Raw genomic sequence first — 21807 nt, 5'->3', positions numbered from 1 at the left:
AATTTTTTATAGGAGCAATCCACATACCCTGTAGGAATTGAAGACAAACACATTACCAATGCCATCCACGAATTTGACAGGGTAAAACCAACAAGTGTAGCCAGGAACATGGTCAAACGTATTGACAAGTGCACAAAAGTGGATGGACATCATTTTCAACACCTTCTGTAAATTATTAAGTAAGTTTTTTCCAATAAACTATTATTTAAAGATTAAACTAAATGATGTAGCTTCTATTAGGTTGAAAAGCATGTGTGTATGTGTATATATACATATATATATATATATATATATATATGTACACCAAAGATAAAAGTAAAATACAGTTTTGCACCAGCAGTACAGAATTCAATAATGCTTCTTACTTTATGATTATTGTTTTTCCATTTTAAAAGTACTTTCGAGGGTTTCCCTCATCGTCAGTTAATAAAGACTTTTTAAAATCACATTAAACTCAAAAACATTAAAATTGTTGCATATTATAAAAATATGTGATGGCCACATGAAATATTTTATTTTAATTTTTTGACTATGTATTTCTATAATATACGAAAATTTTAATGTTTTTGAGTTTAATATGTGATTTTAAAAAGTTTTTATTAACTGACAAAGATGAAAACCTTTGAAAGCACTCTTAAAATGGAAAAACAATAAACATAAGGTGAGGCATTATTGAATTCAGTACTGTTGGTGGAAAACTGTGTTATACTTTTGTCTTTGACATAACAGGTACAGAGGATATGGACAAATAAAATAACAAAAAAAGTATTGATTTTACTATATATATATATATATATACTGAGTGGATTTGAAATTATTATTATTATACATTCTGATTATATCTATTTTTATCTAAAAACATGCTACCATTTGTTACTTTTATAATAGTGTCATCTTCATACTCTGTCTGAAAGTTGATCAACTTGGAAATTCTTTTGTACATATTTATATAAAATCTCTCCAAAATGTCTAAACTTTTACTATTATTATTTAAATTAAATTTCTTGATTTCCACTATTTCTAAATTTTTCCGAATATCAGATACAGAATGTTTGTTATTAATAAAGTGGTCAGCAACATTAGATAAACCCAATTTACCATTTTTATAATTTGTTATGTATTAAAAAATCGTTTTAACTAATAGGTCTTTTAAAAATATGTGTTTTAAAACACATTAAAAAATAAAATATTACAAAACAAAATATCACTATAACTTTCTTATTAAGTAAAATATCGAATTCGTTTGAAGTTCCTACTATTCTTTGGATAAGGGCCTAAAACTTATGTAAGTAAAGTTTTTTGATATCACCAACCATTAGCCCAGGAGGTGGAAAAAATAGGATTTCGAAGATAAAAAAATTCTACCTGCTACCTGCTTTAATAGGCACAGTATCGAATCTGTTTAAAGTGATCGTTAGTCCTTTAAACATCACCTAAAACTTTTGTCTAAAACAATTTTTGATATGACCAACCCTTACAGCAAGGGATGACCAAAATGTTGCTGGAATTGTAAGACGGGGCTTGTCGTTTGCTAAACATGTGAAACTTTTTTCACATGCACCACTGTCGCATTGTATAAATTTGAAGTTTTTCTTAACTTTAAGGTGAAATTTTTTTTATCTCCTACTTAGCACCAGTGAAATCTACCTCCACCTTCCAGCGTACCAAAAGGAATATTTTTTTAAATCACAGTGCAACAATAACACTGTATCCTTTAAACACATAAAAATAAACCAAATAATTTTTTAAATCTTAGGTTTTATGGATAAAAAGTTTATTTAAACTTCAGTTTAAAAACACATATCTATAAATAGCCCATACAAAATAATATATTAATTAACATTCATCTTCCTTCTGCTGTTATTTTACTTAAAAGGATGCATAAAAAAAAATCTGGTGAAGATATTCTATTTTTCCTGGAATTTATAGGATGCCATGCAGATATTCCACTTACCCTAGGATAGGTGGATTATTTGTCCTAGTATCAGCATCTGTAATCTCTAAGGACACTGCATCCCCGTGAAACTCACACCTTACCTGCAGATGGTGTATGATTTCTCCAGTTTCTCTGTTATCAGGCAGTAAATCAAGTAATTTGTGTAAGATCTCAGATATGCATGAAATTACATCAAACTGGATCGAGAGGGGAGGCAGAAGAACATCCTTACGTCATTTGGGTCCCAATATCCTATAGATGACTCCCCAGGAATCCTTGTTCCCCTGCTCATGCACAAAGGAATGCCAGGAATCCCTTTTTGCAGTTCGACCGTTGTGAAAATATTGAGATCTACAATCTCTATATTCAGACACAAGAACTGCATGCTGTTCTGGATCACCTTCACATTTAGTTCTCCACAAATGACTGACAGCCTGTTTCAACACTGACTGTTCCCGACTCCACCGTGGAGCAAACCTCTTTCAACCAGAACTGCAAGGAAGTGAAATTTTGGCAGCATCAATAAAGGCTGCCAACAGAATCACTGCCAGGTCCTCCTTACTGATCCAAAACTCTAAGCCTGGCCGAAAGAAAATCAACAAATATTTTCCAGTCCCACATGCTTGTACAAAAAATGACCCTGCTTAACCAAATGTTACATTGATAGCGCTCACTCAAAACACCAGCAATCTCATAGAGAATCAATCAATGATCGCTTGAGCAATCATCAACTACCTTCCAGTTACAAACATTGGTAGTGATATACCTACCAACGATAATGTCGATGTTCATTCCTGCAAACAACCATCGCCCATCTACATTACCTGCGTAGGTGGGTAACTCCCCTGGTACATTAAATACCTGAAAACCATGCTAGGGTACGAAGCCCTCTACTAATTCACCACCATCATCGGTGAAACTACTATGCTGCAAAAGTGACTTAGCGTTCACATCCGCATCAATAAGGATTGGACTAGTACCAGAGAATCAAAGGATATTATCCCAGACCTCAAGATGATGATCAGCAGGATCAGTATACTGAAAGTATGAACTTGCAACATACAGATGCAAGTTGAGAATATCCACATGGTCCACAACATGATGATTATTTGAGCTGTCCATTGAAGACACAATCAAACTCTCTTCTGCACAAATAGCGGACATACTATCTGAACCAAAATAAAACCTCTTCCAATGAGAAAAACCTGGCAGTTCACCAGATATAATGTATGGATGCTGTAACAGAGCAACATCCAACCCTCAACATAGCGCTATCTCACCAAGCTCAATCTGAACAATATAGGCACCCTGTGCATTTTTACCAAATCTAACCATTAAATAGTTAGTTGTAATACATTTCGACAGCTCTCAAATATTGCTCACATTCTTTACTATTGACAGGGTGCTTGTGGTCTTTTCGAGAGCGCTTACAATTAATGCAAACTGGATCATCTGACTTCTTAGAACACTCTTCACACTTGTGCACCTTGTCGCCACAATGAGCACACATTGGAGGATGATTACAGAACTTAGCACTATGACCATACCTGCAGCACTTAAAACAACGCTGGACATCAAATATTCCTTAACTAGAGTAGAAGAGAAGTCTATAAACAACCTGCCCTCCTTAGTGAAGCTGTTAAATAAAGTATTACTGGCCTCAAAGATACTGTGGTAGTGCTCTGCCTCATGCCTACCCGATATAAACAACAGCCAACATTCAGATTTGAAATAAGCCTCGTCCATCTGAATATTCTGCTTTCTAACGAGAGTCATCAACTCATCCTCAGGTAGTCGCCGATCTATATCATAAAAAATGATTCTTGGGCGCCTCTTGTTCTTAGGGTCAACTTTCATATCGGACTTACCAACCTTTAGAGAGTCAGAAATGACCTTAATGGTTTCCTTGTCATCAGCAATGACAACTAACCCGTTTTTTGTTTCCTTAATATTACGAATCTTCAAGCTCGAGCATCTTTTGTTTAAGGACTATCTGAAATTCTTTATCCTTCATCTCCTTGCTGGATTTAGTGGTTGCCCATTCCCTTAAATTTACGAAGACCACCTCCGATTGTTTTCAGGTCAGACTTCCCTTGCACTTTTCTTTTAAAATATCTGCATATCGTTTACGGAGGAACTGAAACCGGCTGTTGAGCCAGGACCAAAACAGGAACAGTCTCCCTAACCACAACCTCCCAGCTGGCTTAGCAGCTAACCACTCATACCCCTTTGCCCCGGCAGTCATGATCGACTTAAGCTCCTTAGATTTAGGAATGATTTTTCTTCGAGCAGTCCTAGATTTCTCTATAATCTTTAACAACTCATCAAAGTGTTCATTAAATGCTCTAATGAGCACAATTGAACTTCCAACACCCCCAGCCACTCTCTCAAAATCTTGGATGTAAATACCCTTGTCAGTGTGTACAGACGTTCCTGACACCCCAGTCTGTGACTCCTCCTTTCCAGAAAATGAAGATGAATTGTTGAGTCGCACCTCAGCAATGACCTCTCCGGGTTTGCCCCACCTGGACCTACCCTGTTGTCTGCCTTCCTGCTTGGACATGATGTTAACACAAAAACTCTAAAATAGAAACAAACACCAGTACACAAAATGATGTTTGTTTACTAACAAGATCCAACTGATGGCAGACCTCTATAAAAATAAACAAACAAAATGTCGGCAAATCAACAGCTATTTTGAAAATAAACTAAATAAATCTAAAGAAATTAGAATAATTAAATTCATTATATAGTGTAAACAATAAAAAAGGACTAGGAAGGCAGTCCTGATAAATTACCAACCGAGGAGGGCTGTTTAAATAAATAAACTATCCACCTAAAAATATGGCCTAAATAGCCTATTGGCTAACCAAGCATCAAAATTTATAAATAATAAAATGGAAATATATTATTTACATTATCTAACCAACAAACCAAAAATTGGTAGAAAATAATATACGAATTCTAAAATTCTATATTCTGGAGCTCATACAAAACAAACCTATTGCTTCGTTGTTTCAACTCAATTCATTATATCCTTTTTTTTCATTTTTTATTAATTAACTTTATTTCTATTTTGCAATAAATATTTAAATTAAACTAATCGTTTAAAAAAAATATTAATTTATGATTATCAGTGAAAAAGTTAATTTTTGAACTGATGTTTTTCTATGCTCCAGAATTTAGTTTATCTAAATCCACCTGTAAAATTACAATTCTATTTTTATTAACTACAAATGTTACATATTTCTACATGAGCTTAATCAAAGTCCTGTATTTTTAGGGCAAGTATTTCTTGAATAATAAGTATCCAAAAAAAATTACATAATTGTTTAATTCTGATAATAATTTGAGATTCATAAAAACACATTTATCAAATATTTTTACTAGATTATGGTCATTTACTTTTCTATTTGTTCTACACCAATGTCTTAGAAAATAAAGCCATTTTATTATTTCTATAAATCACCTTTATACCCTAGCTTCTTGAAATAACCAAAATTCTTTGTATATTCAGTAGTAGCCAATAATCTTGAAGTAATACTAAACAATATGAAAGCCAAACCAAATTTAGTAATATCAAAAGTTCTTGTAATAGTAATTCTTCCTTACAGCCAAATAGTACGACAAAATAATTGAATTATATTGAGTAAGTAATTCTTAAATGGACAGAAGGAAATTAGTATGACATTTAACAAAAAAACAAATACTATAATATTCTGAGTGATTCATGCAATTTTACTTCCATTCGTGAACCATATGAAACAACAGTTTACATAAACTTAGGTCTGGGAACATTTTCATTTTGAGTTATGAGGAGTGAGAAATGTTTTCCATATTTGTGCTTAGAAGATAAAATAGTGAACTGGATGAACATTTAAATAAATTACAATTTTACAAAGAATTTTGTGCTCTATAGAAAACAGTACAGTATATTATATGAATGAAATCTAGTACAAATTTTTAGTTAACAAATCTCTTTGTTAACAGTATATGTAATCTACCTTGCTTTACATTTTATTTGGTAGTAATATACTTGAATAGTACTATTAGCAGCTTCCTTTATAAATTTATTGTTACTGTTGTATTTTTTCATAAGATCATTGTGTACTTGATCTATAATCTTAATTATAGTTATTAGATAATGAAAAATAAGCTATAAATATTACCTTGTAAAACAGTATTGGAATATCCTCTACCTATATCCAAATAAATTTTAGTCAACGACATAACCGTTATGTGTTATAAGTGTTATCTTGACAATATGTTGTCAAGAGATGCTTTGGGTCTGTGAGAAAGGTCCACAATCCCCTTTCTGGGCTGTTTTTTTTTTTAATCTTTGGTACAGTAAATTAAAAATTTTAAAATGTCATTTTCTTATATGTAGAATTTTCCCAGGTGTTATTCCAGACATTATGAGAGTTTTAGTATAAATAACAGTACATAGCAGTTAAAACTAGAGAAAAAACACACTAAGTGGGTTATAACTAAGTTATTATTATTAAAAAAAAATAATGCTTTCATTATTTCATTCCAGTGACTGAAATATTAACTAAGAATCAAACATTCTGTACTAATTTCATGTAAAACACTAAATAAAGTCATTGCAAGCATAGCACCCCATCTGTTAGGAACAGTACAGTCTCATAACACTGCTACACTATATGATGTATTTAAAACTTAAAAAGTATTCTCAAGAAAGATAATGAGACTATATAAGCGTGTTCAGATACATAATTCATAGTCACAATTTATAAAATTTGTATACAATTACGTTTTGCAGAATATCTATCATTCTTACTGAATGATAACCATAAAATGTAATTGAGTGAAAACACAAGAAATGGAGTGTCCTACAGGTTTTAATCAGTGAATTGAACACTGGCAGGGTAAAAATGTATTTAAAAACAAACAGTAAACCAAATGTTTAAAATTATTTTTTTATTAACAATAGAGATATTAGCCACAAAATATTTTGTGTTAACTGTAGATTTTCAACCTAATAAATATCATACTGCATCTACATATTATAAATATACATAATTATATATTATTCTTATTTTTATTCATTAGTTTTTTATTTATTTTTTTTTTACAAAATGTACAAACATCCATTACCATATTACCACCACACCAATATTATATAAAATCTATAAACATTTTAACTATTAAAGTGAACACACACACACACACACACACACACACACACATACAAATATAAATATATATCATACAATGCATTAGATTACATTATCATACATGATGATGCAGTTAACTAGAAGAAAATCTAACAACAGACAGTAACTAAGTTCAGAGTAAAATATAATCATTAAAAAATCTAGCATTATCATAATTTTAATGAAAAAAATCTGTTTAGAAAAATCAGTTTGTTTTCTTAATGAATAAAACAGAATAGTTTCAATACAGAACAAACACTCATTTAATCTATAATTTAAAATTAATACCTACATTAGGTCTTTCCTCCCAAAAAAAAGGAGTTCTATCGGCATAAACTTTGCAAAACGTAATCCTGTTGTCTAAAGAAAATGCTTATTTCTACACTGTCAGTTTGTTAAAGGTAAAAATTGCAATGTTGGTTCATATAAAAATGTAGTTATACTATTCATATTAAAAATATTAATATTAAAATAAGAGTACATGTTTAATTGATCACAATAAATTATTATTTAAAAGAAAAATATTTATGTACTATGTAAAATAAATATTATAAATTACATAAATAAAATTAACCTATCAAATGTCTACCTTTATGACAATTACTAGTTGAGAGCAAAACATTTCTAGATTTAATTAAAATATAACAAAAGAAATAATAAAATGCTAAAAAATTAGGAACACAGTACCACATTATTACTAGTACATTTTTCTACAATTTGCAAGCCTGAATGTATAATTATAATTAAAAAAAAAACAAACTTAAATTAATTATACGATGTACAAAAATTTTCTTAATTTTTACAGTATACTGTTCAGGAGATCGCTAGGTAAGGAATATATAACAATTTGTTCTCACTTAAAGAAATTTAAAAAGATTAGTAAATACCTGAGAGTAAAACGTTTAAACAAGATTCATTTAAGATTTCATAGGCTGTAATTTCTTTGAAAATGAAAACAAACTGTTATATGTACAGTGAAGCATTGGAATTCTATGGCCTTTTCTAAACATGAAGCTCCAAAATTGTGAAAGTGACTATCATACTGTTTTTCAACTGGATGATATCGATGATTACAGAGTAGTAAAAAATAGCTATTGAGAAAGATGTTCTTAGGATGTGCCAGATTCTGATAAAGGCATTTTTTAGGGTGTGATAATTAACTAGATTTAACTGCATATTACAATTTTTTCTGAAGTTACTTAAAAAGTTTGTCACAAAATCCGGGAAGATCTCAACTTAAGCACAGGATAAATGATAAGTTAAAAGGATCATAATAAATAGTATAAAAAATTGGAATGCTTTTGCTCTTTAGAACACAACAGTATGTACAGAATGGTGATACATATCTTCTCAATATGATTTTCAAAAAGATAGCTTCTTTCATGTATTTACTTTGAATTAAGAGTTAGTATTAAATTATATTAAAGAAAAGTTATTTTTTTATTAAAAGGCATCAGGTTTATCTAAAATAATATTTGTATAGAACTAAAGAAAAAATTATTATAACAACCACACATTATTCTACTACTTAATTTGAACCTAACATCTGACAGACTGTCAATTTAAACATCGCTATTAATATATTCTTACTTAAAGGAAAAGATTATGGAAAAGGAAGCTAATACATGCAGTCACTATCTGTAACTTTTCTCTCTATGAAAATAAGTAAAGAAGGCAACTGTAATGTTTCAAAGGCCGATCATCATGCATGATTAAAATGTATGCAAGTAATAAATAAACTATATTTCCCATTCACACATTACTTAGCTTACTACAGCAAGTTTTAAAAATATCTATAATATATAAAAAGCACCACAATAAAATGAATTTTCCAAAAATAAATAAAAATCATTTTGTACTTAGTAGCTCTAACACAAAATACATATTAGGAGTAGCAACACATATGTATATTATACCAAAACAAAACTTAAGACTAGAGTTTTCCATAAAATATGTTACCACAATTGAACTTAAAAGTAAAAAGTACAATTAAAATTTATAATTTTTTTTTCTGATAAAACAGTAAGCCATTTCAATATATTTCTGTTTCTCAAACTTTTCATGAACAGTGATCAAATTAGAGAATAAAGTTTAGAACTTTTTTTATATTTGATTTAAAATAAAACCATTGCTAGTGTAAATAATTTTTTTCAACTACTTTTATTATGACTACATTAAGAAGTAATATATATCTTACATTTATATTTTAAAATATTTCTTAATTTATATTTAACTTTCCCACCAATTAACACCATTTTCTTATTTTTTAAATATTTTTATTTGTTGTGTGTATATATATATATATATATATATTTTTTTTTTAAGTTTTCATCCATAAAAACAATATAAACTCTGTCTAATAGATTGTAATAAGCAGTTCTAAAATTTTTCTTCAGTTATGAGAATCTTAATTCTCAATTATTCATCAAGAACAGAAATAAAAAAAACTATGTCACAGTAAGTGTGCCAGAAAGGGATGTTGTACTGCTGTAATGATTTTTGAAAAACCCCGTTTTTTGCTAACTCCAGTTCTTGAGAACAAATTTGCTTGAAAATCAATAGGGTATTTCTACTAGGTTTACATCATCCTACAAATTTTCATCAGAGTTGGTAAAAAATTGTACCCAGTAGAATGAAAAAAGCTGAAAATGTACCCAAAAATCAAGTTTTTTGGATCTACCTCTGGTTCCTGGGAACCGATTTGCATGAAAATGAATAGGGCTTTATTCCCAATAGTTTTACATCACTCCACCAAGTTTTGTCAAAATCATTTAAGATTTGCGTCTGGTAGTGGACGAAGAACTCTTATAGGTACATACATACATATATATATATAAATAATCATTGCAGAATTGTATTCAGGAGGCTCCAAAATGTAAAGAAAAGTTGGTCCCCCCCATGTGACACTTCCTTAGAAAATCTGACCAGGTGCAGTAAAGACTTTTACAAATTCTTTGGAAATCCACTAAAAAGAGAACAATCTGAGTAGCTAATTTAACAACTTGCTTTAAAAAGATTATAATCTGCAAGACAGGGGGTGCCTCAATTTTCTATCATCATTTTAATTCTGAATGACTTATTCTTCTGAAGATTAAACCACATTACTATACTGCATATATTTATTATGTTAATTCCTTTCAAATAACCATTGATAACGGTGGTAAAAATGTACAGTATGTGCATTTTCATATAAACATTTATTACGAATAAATACAATGTTTATCCATTTACGAATATGTAAACATGAAAAGGTATTTTTCCAAACATTATATAATATCTTGTTCTGAATCACTGTCTAATGATGGATTAATAAATATTCAAACTGAAAACCGGTCCAAAAATGGTGGAAATGAAGAAACATTACCAATAAAAAGTCTGTTAAAAACTAGAGTAATTTTTCATCATTTGCAATATTCTTTATTATTAAACAATCTGATGCAAATAAGGTAATAAGTTCATAAGGTTACTGGAGCATTAAGAAATATATTACTAACTACAAACTTTTTTTACAATGAAAAAAAATAAAAAAAATGTGGAACCATTGTTGTCCTGTTATAAACATCACTATCAAAATCAGTCATCCACTCGAAAAAAATGCATAAAATATTTAAGTTTTATCAGAATATTTTTAATCTTATAAAGAAAAATTTTACTTCTTTGATTTTCATATTCATAGTTTTAATGAACTTTAAACATTACATAAATATTTTATATATTCTAAATTTAACTTGATGATAAATTATATATTAAAACCTTTTATATTCAGCAGAGATTTTTAATTAATTTTTTAAGATGAAGAAGATACTCTTTTGTTTTATATTCAAAGAAACTGTTAACGAGAAAATGCAAAAAAAAATTAAGTTTACATTTGGTATTTTCCAAATCTATAAGAAGCAGTATGTTTGCTGTGTGTTTAACATGCCCTCTTTATACTGATTTTTTGACTAGGTTTTCGATGGGTGTTTAAAAATCTTTTATTGCCAGTCGAATATAGAGATTAGGTAACTGCTTAGTCGAATGTTAACTTCACATCTTGTTAATACACTTTTTCACGATCTTTTGGTGCTGCCTGAGAAAAATTACATTTGAAATCCATAAACTTAGAAGAGATAGCTCTGTTGTTAATTAATAACTGTCCAGGACATCTGGACATTGAATAGTTAAGATGGAAAAATAATAATTACGTTCTTGCCACCAAACTGCACAGGCATCTTACAACCAATGGAGCAAAACAAGATCCAATTGATTAAAATTAAATACAGAAAAGACTTACTTTCAGTTATTTCTCAAAATGATAACATAATAGCTTGCTTAAAAAAAAAATAATCTGAAAAATATTGTAATTTCTCTTGCTGCTGCTGCTTGGGATTCCATCGACAAGGCTTTAATTCGAGGATTATGGAAAAAAAACATTTACATTCTATGATGAAAGATAATGAAAATGTAAGCACTAGTCTAAGTAAATGAATAAAAAGTGTAGTAGAAGTGACTACAACTGGAAATAACAAAAGAAGATAATATGAACCAGATTAATGTAGATGTGAAAGAATGTGTCTGACTTAAATCAATGACATTATTGAAGCAGTATGACAAGGGTTAAATGAAAACATTGAAAATGATGATGTTGATGAAATTGAAGTGGGAGTGAAAAGCATAAAGCATGAAGAAGCAGTAAAATGTTTTAACTCTTGTATTCAGTGGGCAACAGAGGGCAACATTCCACTGCATAAACTACTTTTATTGGCTGAAATACGAAAAGACGGAGTAGAAACATCACTAACTTCAATGAAACAGACAAAATTGCTGAATTTTTAAAGATACAATAATAAAAATCCATTTTTAAAATGTAAATATCAATACAGTAATAAAAGTGTTGTTTGTATACTAAAAGAAAGTTTCAGCACTTATTTTGACTTCCAAAACTCACCTCAATATACTGTGTATTCTGTACCTTTAAGTTGAACTCTTGATAATCTGGACAACGATGGAATTTTACTTGATTGGGTTATTTAGGGGCTTCTGCGTGTATATATATATATTTATATAAAACATAATTTAACAATACATAGGAATAATATGAATCTTAAAGATTAATTTCAGTAAAATAATATTTTATACATATAAATATAAACAGAATTTTTTCAGAATCACTGAATTTTTATATTATAATTTAAAAAAAAACAATTTTTTTGGAACATATTCCAACTGAGATTAACTAATCCTTAAATTCAATACAATTCAGTATGGAACACATGTTCTTTTCAGTACACTCTGACAATAAATTAATTGCTGTAGTACATGTAACTGAGATTATTTTAATTTAAGCATTACATGGTAATAATTTTTTTTGTTCTTATTAAGATATTACAGTACCAACAAAAGTGAAGGCAAAGGGCAAGAAATCACTATTTTATTATGTTAATAAACATAATTCATCAAATAAGACAAAATGAGTTGGATATGTTTCACGTTGACCCCTTTCTGCTGCATCAAGAATCATCTCATTGATGATCTTTTCCCCGTTAGAAACATGGCATTTTTAAAAAATACCACTTTTATTTGCTAATTTACATTTTCTTATTTTAGTTTTACATAATTTTATTTTTTTAGGACCACAACTACATCATTATACAACAGGTGGTTGAATATGATACTAAAAATTAAAAATAATTTGATTCTCAAAGTATATTGCACAAAACATTAACCAACTGAAAAACCTATCAGTAGGTTAAAAAATCTCAATTTTTTACTAACAATGAATTATTAAATCCATTTACTATAACCTATTTGTAAAATTAAGAAACTATAAATAAGAACTTTTAGTATTTTTATGTAAATATCAAATAAATAAAATTATGTCATATTATAAAAAAGTAAATGCTTGGTCAAAATTAATTACACTGATAAAATATTATATCAGTTTTAAATAAAATTGTATGATAAAAATCACATTCATGGAATGTTATGTATAAAAGGTAAATAGGCATCATATAAATATGATGCTAAGTTTTAATAAATGCAGTTATGGAATTACAATAGCATTTCATTATATCAAAATATTGTTAAGTAAAATTTCAATGATATAAAAATACACAGAAATATCTCTTTTTTTTCTTAGATATTATGGTATGAAAAATATATATACTTTTAAAATATAAAAACTAGCTAATGTTAATTGTGCTTTGTACTAAGTGCAAAGCATTTGACACCATCCTTCAATAAATAAACTTAAGGCCAGACTTTGTTAAATAACTCCATGAAGGAATCATATATCATGAATGTAATTGCGACGTCCAGACACACTCTACTCAGTCTAGGTACTGTTCCTTTGTAGAACCTGAAAAAATAAACAATTAATTATTAGTGTAACAATGAAAAATAAACAGGTGTATCTAAATATTTAAAAAAATAAATAATCTATAAAATTAAATTCAGAATTAAGAAGTAAAATCAAATTTATAGATATGTTGTGATAAAAAATTCTGCAAGTATACATAAATATACAATAAAGATAAGTATTAAAATACAGAACCACTCCATCTGAGTAACTACGATAATAGTTCTTTAAGAAACTTACCACCTTTTTAAGAAAGATGGTAATTTCTTGTGAAACATGGATCTGATATTTCATTACAATTACAACCATGTCATTAAAATTTACAGTGTTTGTGTAAATTGTAAAGTTTGTACATCTATACATGTTGGGAAATTACCATCTGCTTAGAATTTGTGGAACATTGAATTATTTTAAAAACTGCAAAACCGTTAAAATGAGCTTATACACTGATAAGTTTGTATGAAAAATCAATAATCAATATGTCTTCTAGTACTCTAATGGTTCTCCTTGCAGTCATTAATCTTTGGGATAGGTTCTAACAATATCTGAAACATGTTGGTATAAAATTACAAGTCACTTATTATACTTTCAAGATGAATGAACTAGCAAAATTAAGGAATATTCACTTTCATTTTGTTCTTGACTCTACAAATACCTTCAGAATACCCCCAAAATATTCTGCCACATTAAAATCAGAGAATTTCTGGCCAACTCTGTATTGAAAAAATGTCAATTCTACTTTAATGCAACATGTTTTGTCTTTCATTCTTTTTGAAACATGATGCTTTTTTGTGAAGAAAGCAAACAAAAACATTACAGCCTAGTGTATCATTAGGATCTCTTAAAAAGTAGGAAAAAAATGATTGCTTAAATGACATTCTGAAATATTGTTTATTTACATGATTTTCCTTTCTATTCCATGATCAACAAATATGCATACATATTGACATTACATATAAATGCATTTCTCTGAAAAAATTAAACAAAACATTTTTATCATGTTAAGCATAAACAAAATGGTATGTATGAAATGTGATAGAAATAATGATCTTTATGGCTAGGTTTCCTATAATCTAGTAACAGTTGTTCTTGGTAAATAAAATTTTCAATTTTTATTAATATTTAGTAAATTTTATAACCTAAATTAGAAATTTGGAAGTAAATTTTTATATACTTACGCTGTAGGTCCCTCATTCTTCCATATCTTCAAGAAGCAATCCATTGTGTTTGCATATTTTGATGCTTCCAGTCCCTGCATTCTTGTCTTAACAACATCAATAGGTGTATTACCAAACACAGAAGCAGCTCCAGCAACGGCTCCAAATGCACCAACAACTAACTTAGGTACTGGTTTAGAAGGATCACCACCACGGTAGTAATCTTTACATGTCTCCATAACAAAAAATCTAATGGCCTGATTACTACCCTGTTTTAATATTGTGGCAGTCAAACCTTGATAAACACCTCGGAATCCTAAAAATAAAAGAAAAAAATTAGTTAAATGAACGTTATTCATAACTTTATAAGAGAAGTGTAATATGTAATGGAGAGAGCTTGTCAAGGCTTAAATGCTAAACTTGTAAAAAGTTACAGGTGTACAAAAAAAGAATATCTGGGTTTTAAAGCTATTTAATAGCTCTAAACTTTGATTTAAAGTAATGAATTACAAATAAAATGAAAAAGTAACTTTTACAGCTTTTCCCAAAAAGTGTTCCATGTGAACACCTTTTTTCATGCAATACAAATCCACCTGATAGGAGAGTTTGTCCCCTACTTTAACCAGTATGTCTGGAGTAATGGAACTGACAGCTGCTTCAATTCTCTGTCTCGAATTGGGTAGATCAGTAGACAGTGGAGGCATATACACAAAATCCTTTATAAAACCCCAAAAGAAAAAAATTACATGAGTCAGACTGACTGACCTTGGTAACCACCACACACATGCTTGATATCTGGTCCATGCCAACTGATTCAGCAGTTGGGAAAAATGTCATTCAGCCAATCCCATATAGAGTTTTGCCAATCAGCAGGCACACCATCTTGTTGCCAAATAAAATTCTCTGGTTCATCTCGCAGTTAAGGAAAAAGCCATGTACACAGCATATGCAAATAAGCAACTCCTGGTTACACAACAAAAAAGAGCTGACCATAAACTTGATGTCTAGATATTGCACAGAAAAAGTCTAATTTTGGGGAGTCCCTTTCACATTGTTAAAGTTCATGGGAATTTACTGACCCTCCAGATATGAACACTGTGTGTTAACTTTTCCATTAAGATGAACTATTGACTAAAATAAATCACTAAATCTCAATACGATCAAGAAAGCTATCATCTTTATTCTGCAGCATTTTGATTGCAAAGTCAGCAAGCACAATAGGCTACTTGGTAGGCTTCAGTGTTTTTAACAGTCATAAATGGTATGGATGCACATGTAACAATTTTTTCTTTATATTTTTACACTGTCATTACTGGCATCATTGCTAGTTTGCTACTGACCTTCCTAACAAATTTTTTACGACTATGTAAGAAAAACTCCTAACAAGTTTAACAATTTTTTCAGCCACCCTCGGCTGTCCTGTGTTCTTCCCTTTACACAGACATCTGGTCATTTCAAACCGATTATGCCATTGACGAATGTTATTGTTACTTTGAGGATCACAATTAAACTTTCAACAGAATGAACGCTGAACTGTAACTACAAATTTACGTTTAACAAACTGCAAAACACAGAAGGATTTCTGTTCAGCAGCTGCAATCGCTGCTAGTGACATTATCAAGTGGAAATATAAGGAATCAATCTATGGGCATGCGCATAATTAAATTGTTCTTTTTGCTCTTTGATTCTAGTCTTAACTCAACACTGTATACCTAATCCAAGAGATATTACAACAAATTAAAACCCTGATATTCTCTTTTGTACATCCAGTAGTTTTAGGTGTAACTAATTTTTTTTTTTCAATCTAATAATAAATTGAGAATATTTTCTTATAAAAGTTATGTTACTTCATTGAAGTAAAATAGAGGTTTAAAGTCATTTTTAAACAATTTTTTTTAATAATTTTTAAATACATTTTTTAAGACTTATTTGAAGAACAAAAAAACTAAAAATATCTAATGCTACATGAACTTTTGTAGACTAACACAACTTTTTTTTAATTATGAATAAAAATTAAATTTATTAAAAATATCAAAATACATACAGTGCATTTCTAAATAAAAAAGAGTGGTTTGATTATTTTGGAGTGGTTTTACTTTAGTGACACAGTATATAATTAATTTTAATATTTTTACTTTAATGTGCAATTTAAAGAAATGAATTCAATCATGACTACACAGGTTCTTACACTGGTTTCCCATGATCATGTCTCTGTTGTATTATGTCCATAACACTGTTAGAAAGTATAATAATGTTGAACATAACTTTATTTTATATCTTATTCATATGTGACTTAAAAAAAATTAAGTTAGTAATACAGAAATCTAATTATCAACTGGCAGTATTACTCACCTTGTTCCTTTACAATACAACCAACACCATGAAAAAATCCTTTATATTTTGGATTACCAGAACGTTGGTCATTAATAAACTTTACTTTCACCGTTTCCATAGGTGTTACAGCAAATATAGCTTCACAAATACCAGCACCGAGACCACATGCCACTCTCATTTGCGGACTTAGGTTACCTCGTTCATCCACTGCTTGCTTTTTAAATGATTCAAAAGCACCAAACCTGAAGTAATAAATTAAGATATTATTGTTTCCAATCTGGTTTTATTAGGACATGCAACAGAACACAAAAATGGCACAAATCAATTTTCTACTAACAACATACTTGAGTATTAATTGCATGATCAGGATGGTCGAAAAGAAATATGAATATGAACAACTACAAATGTAATAGGTGTAAAACCAAATTAGAGGAAACTAAACAAGAAATAAGTAAATACTACAGGTTTGGATGACAAAGAGATCAGTGAATTTAATTTAAATAGTGGCAGAAACAAAATTCAAATACCCATTATTATCAAAAACAATTAGTTCTAAAAAATATATATATATATATATATTAATGCCAAAAACTATTTTGTAGGATGAAGATTCAAGCCTTTTGCAAATCAATAAAATAGATATGGTTCAGGAATTCAACAAACAACAGCATATTCATTGTATGCATTAAAAAAATATTAAAGGGCACTAATATTGGTATCTATGTATGGTACAGGGAGATATGTCCATAAACTTAAATCAATGACATCTTAACTATTGGCTATAGTTATGAAATTATAGCAAACACAACAATTTATGGCTTTCAGCCCTTTAACATTAATTATAAATAAAATATAATAAAATTAAAGGTAACTTGGAGAACATCTGAGAAAGGAAAGTACCTGTAATGATTACTACAACTAAGGAATTGGAAGTTGTGTTATATAAATATTGATAGAAAGAAGACAGTTAATATAAGGCTTGGAAAAGGCTTCTGAAAGTCTCCAAACCATTAACTTTTCCCTGCCATATATGGAAGAACTGATAAAATTTTAATGAAACATTATCAGGTTTAACATTGTAGTTAACTAGAGAACAAGCATTCAGCCCAGTTGTACAAGCGTAATGATAAGAAAAATCCCATCTTGAAAATTATCATGATTCAGTCAACAAACATTGAGAAAATCTGGCACTATATGAATTCAGCAATTAATTTACACTTATACTGGTCGCAGTCAAAGATGGCATTTGTGTTTAAACTATTGTATCTCATTTAAAAAGAACGCACAATAAAAATGAAGGTATTATTGGAAACTGCAATTATTTTTTTGCTAACTGGATTTAGCAGATTTTAGTTACCTTTATTCATTTGAAAATTAGGGGTGTGAAAAGCAGAAAACTCACAATTTTTTGTACTTTTTTTGGAAATGTCAACTTTAAGTTACTACTATAAAATCAAAACTGATAAGAGATAAAAATTTTCTACTTTTTGAGATAGATTAAACATTGTTTCTGCCCAAAATTAAGATTCAGCCCAAAACTACTATTATTTAAGTGTACAGGTTGTTTCAAGTAAAACCATCACATTTCAATTAACATTAGGTAAAGAAAAAATAAATTTCCACTAATATCAGGCATTAATTTTGTAGAATTTATATCTGTACAGTATAAATTAATAAACATTTGCATTTCATGATGATCATATACAAGATCATAAAAATCAATTTAAAAATGTGGCAATATATGACGGACTGAAGAAGCCATCTCAGCGAGCAGTATAGTCTCAACTATGTAATACCTTCTGTTTGTGTTCTATTCATAAATCCTTTACACCATTACATGTGTTAATCAATATTTATGTTAATTACATTATACATAAATAAATATATTATTACAACTATATGTACATTTCAAGTCATGCATGAAATGAAAAAGGGTCTTACTTTAGGTTTATAAAACAAATAATGAAATTATTAAATAAATATAAAATAATAAATTATTTATTACTAAATAAAAAATAATGAAGCTGTTAAGAAACACAGTTGTTTTCTTATTTAATTATTATTTGAATACTGATGTATGCCTAGTAGAATTAAATTTATGTCCCTCTTCATGGATAAGAGACTGTTATGCAACAGCAAATGTTATAGTAGAATGACTAATAACGTACAGAACTCATGTTATTGTTGCTATTTCTTTATGTTCTTCTCATATTATGATGTCATCGTATATTAGTATAAATTAATTGCAACATCATTATTCAGTCTGATGGGTTCATTAAGTCCTCAGCTGTGATATCTGATAAATTACTTGGTTTTTTTTATTTCCATACGTTCAGTTCACGTCAGTTTCTTAGCAAGTTTATATAACAGTGCCGCATTATGTTAGACAGTTTAGAATAGTATGTTAATTTATGTTTTTTTATCAAGATTTTTTGTTTTTCGTAATTTTTCTGTGACTATCTTAAGTGTATGAATGAGATGGAAACACCTTTGTTTTCTAGTCAACATGGTTGTACAATTAAGAGTAGTTCTGGAAATATAATCTACAACATAAACAAATTTTTTCAAAAGCTATCTGACTGAATTCTGTAGTGCAATTAACTTTGATAAAGTTCAAGAACTCACTGCTGAAGCATATGGCATTGGTTGAGGTCAGTACAAAGGTTATGTAGGACAGCTAAGGAGTGTGAAAGTAACAGTTGTGTTCAGCTTGAAATGCTAGGGAAAAATAAGCCACAAAATGCAAATCTGTTACTGAATGATTTCAACCATCATGTATTGTGTTGAATCATATATCTGCTACGATTGGAATGAAATCCCTACCATTTAGAAGCTCAGAGAGGAAATACGGGAAAAACTGGATGTAAATCTATCATCTACTACCATTTGTTTTTAAAAAAATTGGTTTTTTGTTATAAAAAAAATGAAAGATGGTCGATATTCCCTTATGGAAAAACCTGATATTGCATTAAAAAGAATTGAATTCTTAAAGGCATTTCACAAATTAAAAGCGTCAGGAGATGATCGACAATATTAGAAATAAATAAGAATACAAATAAGCACACCTAACTGCTGATTTTGGAATAGAACCATACAAAAGTACACTAAGGCCACGGTATAATCCAAAGAATCCATGGCTTTTAACAGTTTTCTTAACACAATCACCAATTCCAGTATACTGTTTTGATGCACCAGATTTTTCATCGAGCTGTAGCTGTGTTTTGACATATTCTGTAGGATATGTTATGCATATTTCAATACCACCAGTTATTCCACCTAAACAAAAACACCACAAAAAAAATTAATATTTTAAACCAACTATTTTTGTACAAAAGGGCAGAATACAATAAAATGGAATTTACTGTTAATTACACAGGGCCTGGTCATCAAATTAAATTTTTTTAGAATTATTTTTTATATTATTTTCATAATCACATATATTAATTGAGATTGCATTGTTACAACTTTATAAAATACTAATGACATTTTCAGGATTTTCCTCAAAAGTAAAATTGTTCTCATATCATTTTAATAATATTTACCCGTTAATAGAAACTTTAAATAAATTATATTATATTAAATATTTAACTAAAAATTCTGTAATCTAGAATCTTATTACAGATCGCTTTAAACAGAGTGTATATCTTTTTATATTGTATTTAAATAATATTTACTAAAATAAAATAAAAGTAAATATTACACACATGCAGTTAACACAATCAGTTTTAGGTAATGTTCTTCATATACTAGACAATCATTACCATGTAACAAGCCTGCTGCTGACTTACAAAGTACATGTAGATAATGAATTGACAGAAATAGTTACAATTAAATAATACGCATAGCAATTACAGGATACTCAATCAATCTCTTATGCCTGGAGCACAGAAAACACCATTAAAGTCATAATTATAAAATAGTTCTTAGCTTATTTTTTTTATTATCGACAGTTAAACTTCAATGAACTGGATGCTCAATTTACCTTCTAATTCCAGATTACAAAACACAGTTATTAAATAAATAATTCATATTTAAACTTATTATAAATAAATAATAGACTATTATCTGTATAACTGTTTATTACAAATCAGAATATATATTCTGATTCTCATTATATATTACATTCTCAATATATTATATTGTTTCTCACTAATTTTTAATTAAAAAAAAGTACACAAGTTACAACAGATGTAATACAAGAGCCTATAACAAATAGTTTACATATAATAACTGTTAACTGATCCATAATCAACCTTCTAATTTTAGATTTGTTAATTATAAAAAAAAGATAATCTAAGTTAAAAAAAAATATATATATATATAATTTATACTAAGAATATAAACAGTCAGATAAAAAGTAAACACAAATTTAAGACCATTATAGAATCACTAATTCTACACAGAAATGAAAGTCGGCCTTGCAAAGCCTAAGTAAATCAGTGAAGTAAAACAGTGAAAAGGCTGTGTAACAGTAAAATGAGGGATTTGGTTATAAGGACAGCAAAAGGAGTTAAGAGTGTAAAAGAATGATTGAAACTCAAGGCAGTTTACTTGTAAAAGATGTGTGTGAGGAATAAACAGCACATATAAGAAAGCCAGTTTAAGATGATTTGCGAAAAAAGTAAAGTCAGAGGGTGAAATGAACAGGATGACTACAGAAACAACGAAAATAGAAACGAAGAAGGGTAGGTAGTTTGAGTCACAAATCAAGCAATTGTCGAAGTAGAAAATTACCATGCTTACAATAAAAAAAAAACTTCTTTTATGGTAAAAATATGTATGACTCCAACAGTTAAAAGAAACCTTAATGGCAGTAAAATGTTAGAAATATAAATATCACTAGAATATAGATTTGGATACAAAAAA

General features: G+C 29.0%; 1 protein-coding gene across 1 annotated transcript in view; it reads right to left on the bottom strand.

The window, feature by feature from the left end:
* Window positions 1–6862: 6862 nt before the first annotated feature.
* sea (mitochondrial citrate transporter scheggia) overlaps window positions 6863–21807 on the bottom strand; it is a 33714-nt gene continuing 18769 nt past the window's right edge. The window contains exons 2-5 of the mRNA XM_075362812.1: window positions 20007–20217; window positions 16960–17183; window positions 14629–14923; window positions 6863–13450 (exon numbers count right to left, since the gene is read on the bottom strand). Coding sequence (XP_075218927.1) covers window positions 13342–13450; window positions 14629–14923; window positions 16960–17183; window positions 20007–20217 — 839 coding nt within the window. The 3' untranslated portion in view covers window positions 6863–13341. The remainder of the gene's footprint in view (window positions 13451–14628; window positions 14924–16959; window positions 17184–20006; window positions 20218–21807) is intronic.

The sequence above is a fragment of the Lycorma delicatula genome, chromosome 4 (genome assembly GCF_047948215.1).
Source record: "Lycorma delicatula isolate Av1 chromosome 4, ASM4794821v1, whole genome shotgun sequence".
Lineage (NCBI taxonomy): Eukaryota > Metazoa > Arthropoda > Insecta > Hemiptera > Fulgoridae > Lycorma > Lycorma delicatula.
The sequence above is the reverse complement of the archived record's forward strand: the minus strand, read 5'-3'. Positions and strand labels throughout refer to the sequence as shown.